The sequence below is a fragment of the Strix uralensis genome, chromosome 6 (assembly GCF_047716275.1).
Source record: "Strix uralensis isolate ZFMK-TIS-50842 chromosome 6, bStrUra1, whole genome shotgun sequence".
NCBI classification, from domain to species: domain Eukaryota; kingdom Metazoa; phylum Chordata; class Aves; order Strigiformes; family Strigidae; genus Strix; species Strix uralensis.
The window spans coordinates 2,326,374-2,340,340 of NC_133977.1; the positions used below are offsets into that span (position 1 = coordinate 2,326,374).

The 13,967-nt window shown below is 53.3% G+C and overlaps 1 protein-coding gene across 1 annotated transcript; it reads left to right on the forward strand.

The window, feature by feature from the left end:
- The first annotated feature begins 4,394 nt into the window (after window positions 1-4,394).
- Window positions 4,395-5,527, forward strand: ARL4C (ARF like GTPase 4C). The gene has a single exon (XM_074872244.1). It carries the CDS (start codon window positions 4,528-4,530, stop codon window positions 5,104-5,106), a length of 579 nt encoding a protein of 192 aa, XP_074728345.1. The 5' UTR covers window positions 4,395-4,527; the 3' UTR covers window positions 5,107-5,527.
- The last annotated feature ends 8,440 nt before the right edge of the window (window positions 5,528-13,967 follow it).

Genomic DNA, 13,967 nt, shown 5'->3' on the forward strand with positions numbered 1-13,967 from the left:
TGCTGTGCTGCAGATGAATGGATTATTTCTCACTCCTCCATTAGGAACTCTGTCATTAGGATTCAGTCATTTCTCCACTATGATGCTGCTTTTATCCATCCCTTACTCTATCCCTCCCTCCACACACCCCTCCACCCCTCTGTCCACACCTCCTTCCATCCTCCATCCACCCAGGAGCTTCTGGAGACATCTCTGAGCCACAAGACCTCTGTGGCCCTTATCCCAAGAGCCTGCATGCTCCAATGGGCAGGAGTGGGCAGGGATGGAGTGCCCGGCTCCACTGGCCTTCCCAGTGCAGGGTTGAACACCAGCCGTGAGACAAAGCACAGAAAAACACCCAAATGAGGCTGTCTCCAGAAACTACCCAAGAAACTGGTAGCAGACGTGTGAATTGAATGCTTAGAGGGATAATCTAGTGTGAAATACTCAGTATCTGTCTCTCATTCAGGAATCCCTGTGTCCCTTTGCTCTCCCCCATGAACCCTTTCAGTGAGGGTACAGCTGTATCACCCTGCTTCTGCAGCCCTGCAGAATAAAATGCTGCCTTTCCCAGGAGGAAGGATTCCCATTAAATCCGTGATGCTCTTTTCCCTCAGAGTTAATATCCAAAAGGCTCCTATGGGACTCACAGGCTATTCAGCCTTTAACAATCCTGCATTACCTGGCCTTGTTATCCAGTGAGTGGGCTGGAAGATCCTTGGAAAGGAAGAGAGCAGATGAAGGCAGGAAGGAGAGTGGCACAAGAAAAGGATGGTGACCATGACAGGCACAGGTGCACTGACCCCCAAAAGCCTCCCCAAGAGCTTTCCCCCACCGTCAGGAGTGGCAAACAGGGATGAGACTTTCCTACACCATATTAGCCAGTGCTGCCTCTCCCGGTTCCCACAGGCCCAGGAAAGCTGCCACTCGGGCAGAGCTCGCCCACAAAATCCTGGCAGAAGAGGGGAGCAGCCTCCCCTAAGGCGGCTGGAGACACCAGGCCCGTGCCCTGTCCCACCATCAGCTCTTGGAGAGGTGGCTGCCGCAGGTCTGGCTCTCAGCGCAGCCTTCGCGCTGTTCCCGCACCCCAGGCATTAGTCACGGGAATGCTATTAATTAGCCTCAGCGATCCCCAAGAACGGGGGCAGCCCTAATTACAGCCTTGCCTATTAACTTTGTTTGGACTGGTGTCTCTGCTTTTAATGCAGAAACAAAAGGGAGCAGGCTGAGACAAGGGACGCTATTCAGAATCAAGGGGCAGGGGAGGGAGAGAGGATCCTGCACACTCCAGGATTTGGGATGCTCGCTGCAAACAAATTCCCCCCCGCCCCCGCCTCCAAGTCACCAGATTTGCCATAAACTGCTTGCAAAAGCTGCTGCTCCAAGGTTTCGCTTTGCCTGGGTGATAAAGGGCTAATTGGATGCAGATTAAAAGTCACTATTAGGGATAAGCCATGAGTGGGCCGTGGAAGCGCGGGAAGCATCCCTCCCTTGTCTCCGGGCTGGGCGCCGGTGGATGTGTGCAGGCTTCAGCCCTTTGTGCTTCACCAAAAAAAAAATTGAAAAAAAGATACTTTGAAGCGCAAGATGAGCTGGGGGAAGGGAGATGGGATGGGGAGGGGGAGCTGGGAAGAAATAATTGCCATGTCTGAAAACAGTTACTATGGCAGCAACAGTCTTCTTGCTGCTAGAGCAAAATGTTGGGGACCAGCGAGAGGTCCCTTTGTCAGGCACTCCCGAGCGCACATTTAGATGCTAATGCTGACTTTAACCTTGGCTGCTTAACCTTGATGTGATGGAAAGTGGGGAGGGGGGGGGGGGCAAGCAGAGGAGAGAGGGGGTTTATGGAAAAGATGGGTTTCCTCTCCCTAAATTTGCCACTGAATGGATTTGGCAGACTCCTCTCAGCTGCGATTAACACTGTTATTTCTGCGCTTAATATTCAGTGGAGGTCTTAACAGCTTATTTATGGATAGCTGGCATTAGTTGCAGCATAATTCACCACTGCAACGCTCCTGTTTATCTTTGTCCCCTTGGGATCATCTGATACAAGGCCATTTTTTAGAACATCCCCCAGGTTTGATCAGTCTGTCTATCTAATCTCGCTTTTATTTATAACCCACCATCAACACTGGGGTGGAAAAAGGAGGAGTGCAAGGGAGGGAAGTCTCTCCTTTGGACTTTGGCTGTTGGAGGAAAGAAATTTTGGTGGCCTGTTTAGAAAAGGAAGCCTTTTGACTTGAGGCTCAAAGCTGTCTTCAGCAGTGGTGATGAAGGAGGAGGGAGGGAAGGGGTTAGAAGTGATGGAGGGGAGAGGAGAAATTCCCCGGGGAATGCTGCCTGGCCACAACACCGAGGGCTGAAACAGCATCTCCTGCGCTGGACCCGGCACTCCTGGCTCCGAGCGTGACCTCACAGCCCAAAGGTAAATTCCTAAAACACAAACCAATTGGACACACATTGGCCACCAAATCTGGGGGCAGCTCGGGTTGCACTTGCCTTGGGATTATCCTTCACAGCAGCGTTTAAGAAAGCTTTTGCTGGAGCAATTCAGGCAGAAGAGATGAGAGTGGTGCCAGATCTGCTGGTGACACCGCTCACAATCATGACCCTATTCTTCTACTTCTGGCATTTTTTTCTTTAAAGCTCCAGCTCCTGGAGTCAGGTGATCACTCACAGCTTGCCCCACTTGCTCTCATTACCTTTATGTGGTCACAGAGAAAAGCCTGAACTCACCCCAGCTCAAAGGCCAGCTGGTCAGCATGACCCCAGTGCACAAAACATTTTCATTTTCCAGCCCATACAATGCCTGTGCCTCACTTTTTGAACGCCTGTGCAGAGCACGGAGGCGATGCCACCTCACACGTGTCAAGGAGCGTTTCTCCCAGCTGCGCACTGGGGGGGGACAGAGCCCCCTGCACTTTTCACACTGTCACCGCATGGTGATTTCCATCAAAATTGCGTCCAGTGTCACCTCCAGAGACCGTCACAGCGAGCTGCCTGTATTTTTAATGATGGCATCTGTTAGCAGGTAGACTTATCTCCATGCAAAGCTGGAACACGCATCCTTGGGATGAAATATGAATATGAGAAATGATCCCACTCCAGCCTGACAATCCTCACTGCGTGCTGCGTGGTGAAAGCATCTTAAATTAAAAGCAGTATCTGTCTTCTGCAGTACACTTCTTTCTCCGGGGCTTTCCAGTTAAGCTGTCAGATACAGTTGATATTTATTTTACAAATGCTGTAAAAGAGGGGGTGGGTAATATTGTAGGAACAACCCTGCTTCTGCTCTTTGGCTCAGGAGCACTATCAGAAATGAATGTAACGCAAAGAGCGGGGCAGGCCTTCCCCAGGGCATGCAGTGGAGGTGGCTTCCCTGTCCCCACGCTGGCCTGGAAGGGGCTTCCAGGTGGAGTAGCTGGGCCAGCAGCTCCGTGGCTTGGGGCTGGGCCCTGGGGTGCTGCCTGGCTGCAAGGACCTCAGGGGCTTTAACATGGGTTGAGGGCATGCACAGCAATTATTAAGTATGAGATGCCAAAAGCATCAACAGCAGCGACGTGTCATGTGTGTGTCCCCCTCCTGGATGCAGTGCAGGTGAGGTTCTCCCCTCCCAGCATCTCTCTGCTTTGGGAGACCGTGACAGCCCTGGGGGACGCCGACGCTCCATGTCCCAGCGCCAAGGTGGGTGGTGGTGACTCCCCAGCTCACAGTGCCAGTGCAGGCTCTGCCTTTCCAGGAGGAAAGGTTTACGCCAGGGCAGGGTCAGACTGGCTCTTAGGAAGTATTTCTTTGCAGAAGGGGTTGTTGGGCGTTGGAATGGGCTGCCCAGGGCAGGGGGGGAGTCCCCATCCCTGGAGGGGTTGAAGAGTCGGGTTGACCCAGCGCTGAGGGATCTGGTGGGGTTGGGAACGGTCAGTGTGAGGTTAATGGTTGGACTGGAGGATCTTCAAGGGCTTTTCCAACCGAGATGATTCTGAGACCGTCGCTCCCCCGCTGCCTGGCTCAGCTCGTCCCCGCAGGGCTGTGTCTCAACCACTTCTGCCCCCCCCACCCCCGATCCCCTCCTCAGGGCGCAGCAGAAGGTCCCACCTCGTGTCTCACGCGCAATGAATAACGCCCTGGCTCGGTACTATTTTTAGGGTTTTTTTAATGATTTCTGTGACCGGTGACGATGAAAAAAGCGTCGGGATAACCAAGCATCAACCACAGGCGGGGGGAGCTCACCCCCCCGCCGCGGGGCTGACCCCGGGCAATGGAGCTCCGGCGGTGCAGGCAGGAGCAAGGGCGGGCAGGTGGCGGGGCGGGCAGGGCAGGCAGGGGCGGGGGGGGGGGGGGAGCCGGCGGAAGGCGGCGGCGCGGCCCCTCCTCCCGGGCGGGGCGGTGGCCGGCAGTCCCCCCGCGCTGCCGCCGCGTGGAGCCGCGCTGCCTGCTCGCTGCCTGCTGCCTGCCCGTCCGCTGCCTGCTCCGCGCCCAGCCCGGCTCACCCCAGCGGGCCGGCGGCGCGGGGATGGGCGCGGGGCTGTGAGGGCGGCGTGAGCCGTGGCCATGGGGAACATCTCCTCCAACATCTCCGCCTTCCAGTCCCTGCACATCGTCATGCTGGGCCTGGACTCGGCGGGGAAGACCACGGTGCTCTACCGGTTGAAGTTCAACGAGTTCGTCAACACCGTGCCCACCATCGGCTTCAACACGGAGAAGATCCGGCTGAGCAACGGGACGGCCAAAGGCATCAGCTGCCACTTTTGGGATGTGGGTGGTCAGGAGAAGCTGCGCCCGCTCTGGAAGTCCTACAGCCGCTGCACCGATGGCATCATCTACGTGGTGGACTCAGTGGACGTGGACCGGCTGGAGGAGGCCAAAACAGAGCTGCACAAGGTGACCAAGTTCGCCGAGAACCAGGGCACCCCGCTGCTGGTCATCGCCAACAAGCAGGACCTGCCCAAGTCCCTGCCGGTGGCCGAGATCGAGAAGCAGCTGGCCCTCCACGAGCTGACCCCTTCCACCACCTACCACATCCAGCCCGCCTGCGCCATCATCGGCGAGGGGCTGACGGAGGGCATGGACAAGCTCTACGAGATGATCCTGAAGCGGAGGAAGTCCCTCAAGCAGAAGAAGAAGCGGTAGAAGCCCCGCAGAGGCGGGCAGGGATGGGGAAGCAGACAAAGGAACCGAGGGGGAGAGAGAACCAAAGCGATTCTTTTTGGTTTAATTGTTATTATTATTAATTTTTTTCCTCCTTTTTTTTTTTTTTTTGTCCTCCTTTCCAAATGAAAAGACAATAGTGGTGATAACAAAGCCGCTCCTGCCAGCCAAGCCCAGATCCCGGCTGCGGGCGAGAGCCGGGGTCTCCCCTCTCCCCCCGCCCCTTTCCGTGGACCACCGTGCTCCAAGGGCCGGATCCGTCCCCCCCGGGGTCCCCCGGGGCCAGACCCCCGCCGGCCTTCGGGGCCACCGACCTTTTGTGTGCCGGGGGCGAACAGGGCAGGACCCTGTTGAAGTGCATTTGAGAGAAGCCCAGCGTGCTTCTGGATCTTTAACGTGTGCATTTTGGGGTGGGGGGGGTGTAGCAGGGATGCGGCGGGGAGGGATGGATGCTATGGGTGGGGGGGGTGGGGGGGTGAAGGCAGCGCCCGGGCTTGGCAAGGTCAGCGGGGAGGGGGCTTCCAGCTGCGCCCCGCTGCCTGCCCGCATCCCTCCCTCGCGTTTGTCGGTGCGAAGGGGTGTCGAAAGCGCAGGGGGGGGGGTGGGTGATGAGTAAGGGGACACACCCCCTCCCCCAGGCTGGTGTTTTAGGGGGTGGATGGTTGCAGAGCAAGGACAGGCAGCCTTCAGCCGGGAGGGGGGTGGGGGGGGTGTAAGGCTGCGGCGCCGGGGGTGCTTAGCAGCTGCTGACTGGTGCTGAGCTTTAAGCAGTTTGCTTAAAAAAGGGAGAAAAAAAAAAAAGAAAGGCAAGGGTTTTGGGTGAACGCTGCTGGAAGTGTTGGGGGGTTGTCCAGGAGTCCCCCTTTTCAAAGGCTTAATTGTGTCATCTTCTGAAGCAGAGCCCCCAGCAGGTCTTTAATGACCCAGGCAGAGGCGTGCTCCGAGGGGCGAATTTGCTCCAGCTGGGGTGATCCGAATTAGGGGTTATTTAAAAAAAAAAAAAAAAAAAAAAAAAAAGGCAAGCTTCATGGTACTGGTCACCGTGCTGGTGCAGGAGGTCAGGGCAGCGCTTGCTAAAGGTGGGGTTTTGGGGGGGTCATGGCAGGGCAGGATGGATGGACAGCTGCCCGCTGAGATGGCCAGAGCTTGCAAAATCTCTGCTGGAAAGGGACTCGGCAGCGCCGGGAAAATGGCAGGGTGTGAAGAGACGTGGGGGCAGCGGGTAACGTAGGGGGGGGTGTTAGTTTTTTATAAAGATTTAAACCCTATTCGAAGCAGAGAGCCCCTTGCTGCCAGCAGTAGCGAGGCCTGACCCTGCCCTGGGTGCTCAGCAAGCAGGGGCAGCCCACGCCGCTACTGCTGGCAGCAAGGGGCTCTCTGCGCCCTTCTGCAGGTGGACGTTTGGTACCTGGGTGGGATTGGGGAACCAAAAGCCATTTGCTGTCTGTGTTTTGGCCCAGGACCCAGCCTCTGGGGGAGAAAACTAGGGTCCCGGCTTTCTACACTGCCCACGGAGTAGAAACAGGCAGCCCTCGGGGGCCAAATACCCTGAGTTTTGAGCCACGCAGTCTGGCAGGTTTTTCTGGTGATTTTACACCAGCCTTCCTGTTTGAAAATCCCTTCCCAGAGCAGCCAAGGAGAAACCACCAAGCAGACAAAAGAAAAATGCCCTTCGGGTTTCAGGGAGTTGATTCTCCCCTTGCAGCGATGAGCACGGCACCTTCCAAATAGCGGTTTTTTTGTTAGGAAACAAACGTTGCAGCCAAGTAGTATTTTCTCTTCTTGCGGGATTTGAGTTCCCCACGAGTCCCGACTTGTGCGCTGAGTGGGCTGGTCCCATCAGTTCAGGTGGCTCTGTTCCCGCTTCCTTGGGTTTTCTTTGCTTTGTCTTCACCTCCAACACTTTGGTACTTGCTGTCGAGAGAGAGAGAGAAAAAAATTATTTATTTTTGATGCCACAGAAGCCACATGCGTTAACCCTTTTTTTGGAGAGCGACCCATTTTAGAGGAGAAATACAAAGCTCAAAAGCGATCAGGTTTTAAAAATGACACGTGCAGGCTGTTAGTTGTGGGTTTTGCCTCCTTGCTATTGAGACGTAGGTCTTGGTTTAGCAAACGCTGGCATGGAAAGCCTGGTGGCATGCATTTACGGAGCTTGGTCCTTCCTGGGTGTTTGTTCCACCCAGCTCAGCTGAGCATCCCCCTGGAGAAACGGCTTTCGGCGGAGCATTTAAGCGGGTGCTGAACTGGCAGCGCACGCTTCAAGGTCCAGCTGAGCCAGGTGGGATGCTGTGGAGGTGCCGTTCCCACCAACTCTGCTTTCTGCAATAATTAAAAAGACTTTTCTAATTAGTAGCTAATGGCTTCCGTGGTATTTCTGTGATGTTTCACAACCGTACACTGATTTTTTTTTTTTTCCTGTGTGAAGATGTGCGTCGCCTACGGTGGGCTAGAAGAAGAGATGCCTCAGCAAAACAGCAGTTAAGGGAAACTGCCTGGGTGGTTGCTCTGAAAACAAGCCAGGCTTTTTGCAAGGTTGTGCATCTTCTCTAAAAATGTTTGAATGACTTTTTTTTTTTTTTAGCAGCTGTCACAAGGTACCAGTCTCATTACCCCAGGTACCTTTGCAGTGTTCCCATCAGTGTTGGATATCCTGCTGCCCATGTCCTACCCTTGCCATTGTCCGTCAGTCTCTGTTCCTCCTGTCTTTTCTTCTTTTTTTTTTTTTAAAGATGCAGACATAATGCTGTGAACTGAAATAAATTATTTATACAATGAAAGGGCCTGATAAAAAAAAAAAAAAAAGAAAAAATGGTGTTCTGCTTATTTCTCAATACCAATGCTGCATTTTACAGTTGGTTCTCGTTGCGTGTTACGGAGGAGGTTGCTCCTGCCTCTCCAGGGAGAGGAGACGTGGGCATGGGGACGGAGAAGTGACCTGCTCAGGATCACTCTGCACCCAGTGGCGTGCTGGCATAGGTCTGTCGCATGGCAGCCCTCTGCAGCCTGTCCCTCTAGGATGTGGGGAACATCGATAATTTTGCAGTTAATGAAATCTGAGCTTCTTTGCAGGACACTTTAATTTCTCTGCGTCTCTGCTGCTGTCCATGAAAGGGGAGAATACTGTTTGGTGGGAGTATTTTCTTCCCTCACCTCTATTTTAAATCTACGTGAAGGAGGCGATCGCCCCGTGCACAGCACTTAGAGGAGGGATGGAGAAAGTTTTGGGTTTGCTTGGTGTAGCTTTTTTTAAATGCGTGGCCTCAGGCGAGCTCTTGCAGTGGCAGAGAGCCAGGTCTGCAGGGGTTAAAGCACCAGGCGGACAGTTGAGAACAGGATGCTGCGGCGCTGGAGGCTGCCCCTGCTCCTGGGTGGCTGCTGACACAGGAAACACAGGGTGACATTTCGGAGAGGAGAGCCGGAGCCGCGTGGTAAATGACTTTTTAATTTCTTTTTAAAATGATGACATGACAGCCGAAAAGGAAGTGATGAGCCCAGTTTGTGCAAGCGCGATTTGGCAGGGCTCATCAGCGCTTGTCCTGCTCGAGGTTTGTGCTAGGTGCCTCTCCTCATCCCAGGTGGCCCCCCTGGTTCCCAGGGTGCGACGTGCCCGGGTGAGAGGACGTGCTGTCTGCTTCACAGGGTCAGGGCTGTGAGGCTCTAGAGGGTTGCAGGACCTCAAAATGAACCTAAGGGCTTACCCAGTGCTGCGGTTACTAAGCTCCTATCAAGGCTGTTGGTGCATGCCCAGAAATCCCTTGGAGCTGAGTTGGACGGTGATCTGTGGCATTCAAGGATTGAGTTGCTGAGTGCTCAGTTGCCTCGTGACCATGTGGAGAGCCTCTGAAAGACAGTTCCCCACGGGCTCCTTCCTCGCACAGAGCATCGCCGATGGGTCCATGTCTCTCTGCCACACGGGCGGCACGGTGGGCAGCGTGGTCCGGTCCAACGCTCCTGAAGGTGCTTCTGACCATCGCTTCCCTTTGCGCCTCTGGCCCCATTTTCCAGGCAGCACATGGGATATTATACGTTTCTCCTGGCCTGCATTTCATGGATCTGAAAGCCCGGGAGCAGATGCTGCAGCGCCCGCACCCTCCTTGGAGTGAAGGAACTTGTCCTCACCGATCCTACCTGGCGGGACCCGATTTATATGGGGATTTTCCTGCTGGCATGGAGTTGTGCACACTGGCAGCATGTCCCTGTATGGGCTTATCTCTGCCCCAGAGAGCCCGGACTTGAGTCCCTTGGGCATAAAGGGTGATCTGCTGTGTCCTGCATGGAGCTGGGGGGGCTTTTCCACTCCTGGTTTAATGGGGGGAACCATCCCTGTCCCTGTGATGGAGGAAGAGAAACCACCAGAAGGGTTTGGGCTGTAGGTTTTGAGAGGCTGTGACTTGGTGTGTGTGTGACTGCAACTGGATCTACCCCCCAGCCCTGTGAGCGGGGGGCGGGGGGCTAAGCTGGGATGTCTCAGTTTATTTTACTGCCAAAGCCTCTGGCTTTCAGGAAGGGGCGGGAGATAGTGTGTCTTCTTGCAAACAAAGCTCCTTGTGCCTCAATCTGCAAGGACAGACGTCCTCCTTCAGGCCACACAGCCTCTCCTCCTGGCCAGCGAGTGCTTTTGTCAGCAGGGGTTTTTGCGTCTTTAGTCCAGTTGTCATGAAAACGTTGCACAAGGAGCTTACTGACCTTGCAGTGCCCTGGAGCAGCGTGCTGGCTGTGCTTTATGCTGCCATGCCATCTCCCCGTGCAGGCAGTTCGGCAAAGCAGTGGGTGATGCCATAGCTGTGGTCCCCAGCCCAATGTTTGGGAACCCTTGTGGCATGTGGAGCCCGGACCACCAGGCAGCACCCAGGGATGCTGCACCTGCGTGGGACCAGCCGGGACAAAAAGCAGTGAGGAAGCAGTTGGACTGTCAGCTGCATCAGATCTCCCACAAGCATGGACTAGGAGCAGGTGAGGAAGGACCTGCAACCTTTCAAATGTCAGAAGAGGCAAGAAGAGAGTGGACCAAGGCTGGGGTTCAGCTGGGAGCAGCAGGAGATGGGGTGGGGACAGAAAAAAGCAGAGATGGGCTACCAGCGTGCTCCCTGCTGCTTCTCTGCAGGTCCCTGACATACCTTCTCTGAAGGCCACCAAGGGTGGGCTGCTGAGCAATCTCCACTTGCTGTCATGGACAAGGGTGCTTCAAACACCCCTCTGATGGCTTAGCTTGTCCCACGTTTTCAAGCACATAGCTTCATGATGTCTCCTTCACCCCAAGAGCTCCGCGGCCCCTCTTCTGCAGGTTCTCCTCTGCCTTGCCTCTTGGTGTCTCAGCTACACAGGTCCTTCTTCCTCTTTCCCTGGTTTACCCTGTTAAGCTAAATGCCTCTGTTTTATTTCAAATGGGATTTGTCTCCCAAGCAAGTATCTTTAAAAGGATCACCTTGGTTAATGCAATTCATAGGGCCTGAATCCTTGAAGCATGGTGTAATGCAAAGAGAGCTATTTCTTTGCACAGCACAAGGTACTTTTGGTCAAAGTTTGGGTGGGATGAGGATGACCATCTCTTTAAAGTGCACTATAAACCATTACAAGAAGAAGAAGAAGAAAAAAAATCCCACGCTGGTTTAAACTTGGACCCCATTTGCTTTGTTTTCATTCAGTCAGCTCCATCCTAGAGCTTCAGCATGAATTACCCCAAATCTCACGCACTTTTTGTCTGAGCAGCAAAAGGCCACTGCTGTGAGTCATGTCTGCAGGACACTGGGCACTTCACACACATATCATGCAAAACAAAGGCAGTGCTTGCCTAGTAGAGCAAAATTGAGACATTTCAGCACAAGCATATTCATATTGAGGATAGTTCATGATGACTAGGGAATATGCAGAGCCCAGCCTGGGAGTATTTGTTCTAATAAAGCATTCTGTTTATTTCAGCTTAGCTTGTGTTTGCTTCCCTCAGACATTTGAGTGAGATTTAAGGGAGGAAAGCTTACAAAAAAAGAGCAACTCTCCAGCAGCTACATTATAATACTGGTGGAAGGTGAGTTATGAAGCCTATAAATCTCCCAGGTGTTCGTGCTGGAGCTATACCCAGCCAACAGGGGACCAGAAATAATCCCACGTGCCTAATGACCCCCTCGTCCTCCCTCCCTGACAGCCTTGACTAATGACATCTTAGGGCTTGCAAAAATGCTGCAACACAAGGGGAGTTTGTGAGAAGTGCTGCTGAGCCCATGGCCATGGGGGAGAGGGATGACAGTGTGCTTGCAGACACTGGATCATCTCACCCAGCTCTTCATCAACATACAGATTTTATTATTATTATTTACTAATATTATTTATTAATATTTTTATTACTTTGGCCCAATGGTACCTAAATTCTGCAGCTGGAGTGAGATACTGTCAACTTACAAAGTTTCTTGTGATTCCACGGTGCTGGGGCTGGAACATTCCCAAAAGTTGGTGTCTGAGAAGACAGGCACACCTGAAGCTCCTGATCCCACCTGGCATTGCTTTCAAGTCTGTATTTTGCTGCCAGAAAGAGAGCAGGGCACAAAGCTGGGTCTTGATGCAGTTTTTCAGTCTCTGCCACTGACTCCTGCCTCACTCTGGTCACATCACATCAGATGCCCCCAGGCTTCTTTTCCACAGGTGTAGAAGAAGGTTGCCAGCATTTTTCTTACTCCCAAGGCTAAAAAAATAAATTGGTGGTGGTGGTGTGATACTCAGATCCCCATACTAAAGATGCTAAACCTGCAGGATTGTCCCTTACATGATGGGGAAAGGGGTTGAATGGTGCTTGCGTGGGGGGAGATTGCTGCAGGTCAGGGCACTCCTGCTTGCACTGGGGACAGAAGAGCTACATCAGGGCCGAGTGCCTTGGTTCAGCATCCAGCAGCTCCATGCCACACTGACTTTATTTTATGAGCTGTGGCTCTCTGAAACCTTCCAGCCATATCCTCTAAGTTATGGCTGCAAGAGGGAAGTTAATAAGCCGTTTTAAACCTCCAACTCCATACCCGTAGGCTCCCCTGCAGCTACAGGAATGGTAAATGAAGTCCTGCAGGCAGAGGAGATGGCACGGAGGCTCCTGTCACTGCTGTAGCACTGTGCCAGCCGTGGACATGCCGTGTCTTCAGGGCTGGAGGCAGCTCAGGACCCTGCAGACCCACCCACGCAGAGGTGAAAGACCAGCGTGGCGATGGGAAACGGGAACACAGGGCAATTGTTGTGCTGGTTAATGTTTAAATAGCTCTTGGAAAGCCCCCTCCCTTACCGCTTGCGCTCTCTAACAAGGGGACTCTTTCAACTCTTTGGCAACTTCCCCATCGTTTAGCTTCTGCTGCCTGTTTAAAATGTCCGAAGGCAGGAGGGGGAATGGCAATGCTGCAGCCTTGCAGTGTTTTTTTGCCTACCACATCCTTCCAGGATGGACCACGCTCTTTCCCAGCCAGTCTTAGAAACCACCTGCTTACTTAGAACGAGGGATCTGTTAGAGCTGGTTGGTGCCAAGATGACAACCGGTTGTGGGGGGAAAAAAAAAACCAACAAAAATAACAACCCACCACCCATACACCATTCTTGGAGTGTGTGCTTGGTCGTTCCCCATCCAACTAGCTAGTGACAGCCACATCTCCAGAAGAAATGGCCTTTAGCCTTCCCTGTGCAACTGCACAGGTCTTTGTCTCCCATGCATGGCCAAGGGCTAGTAGTATCTGGTGGTTCCAGAAAGGTGGGGAGACCCTGCTGATGTTTCCCCACAACCCCAGCCCAGCCATGGGACCTGCTGCATTTCTTCTGGGACTTCCAACAGCCCCGGAGCATCTCAGGCTGGGAATGGGGCAAGGATGGTTTAAAATCATCCCCTGCCAGTTTTGCCTACAGCTTCTAGCACCAAAGCTAGGTGTCTTCCCATCCAGCCCATACTCTCCTGAGGTGCTGTCCATCTTTTCATCACGAGGGTGTGACGCAAAGAGTCCCATGATGATTTGTCCCTCATTAGCTGCAAAACCTCTTGCAGGACAAATAACCCACCTGGGGCCCCCTCGCCCTTCCCTTGATGATCCCCTGTAAAACTCAGTGGTGATGGCAGGGGGAGTAAAACTGTTTATTAAACCTCAGCATCAGCATTTCTTTTCAGCTTGGCTGCTCTGTGTCCCTGGTAACTGCTGGGGTGTAATGGGTGAAAAACTGAAGCGTGATTGCAGGCAAGGAAGTCCTGGTGTGACAATGTGTTTGAAGAGAGTGGTGGAGCATGAGGAGGCCATAAACCCGTCGGGAGGTCACTGGAGGGGCTGGTTTGGGAAAATCGAGCCCTGCTGGAGTTTTGTCACTGTGGCCTGAGGATTGATAACCTCTGAGGATGCTTTCAGCTGAGCAGAGCCTGTACTGGCTCATTTTAAGCTAAAAATTGGCTTAGCTCTGGATGAAGGACAGCCTGGGAGAAGAGGGCTTGGGGTCTATGAGCAATGTCCTTGTCCTCCACCTCCTCCCCACACCAGCCTCGCTGCAGGGCTGGAGTCCAGGGCTGGAGCAACTGCACAGACAGCAGGCTGCCACTCCCCAGCCCTGCTTATGGGTTGCTAACACCAAGGCTTGATGTTTATCATGCGGTTGCCCATGGGACACTTGGGTGCCTAACGCTCCTTTATTTTTAGCTAGATAACAGAGAGAGTGACGCAGAAAGATGGGAAGGACTGTGTCTGCTGAGTCGATGGCAGTGTTCAAGTTCCTCATCTGTAATTACTTGCAAATAAGTCCTGGGTATGTTTTTATATATATGTATATGTTCTGGTTTTTATAGATATAATTGCATATAGGGAGAGTATACTGCAAATATTCCATTAGCTCTTGTG

Excerpts from the sequence above, each read along its gene's own strand:
- ARL4C (XM_074872244.1), top strand. The coding sequence starts at position 4,528 with ATGGGGAACATCTCCTCCAACATCTCCGCCTTCCAGTCCCTGCACATC.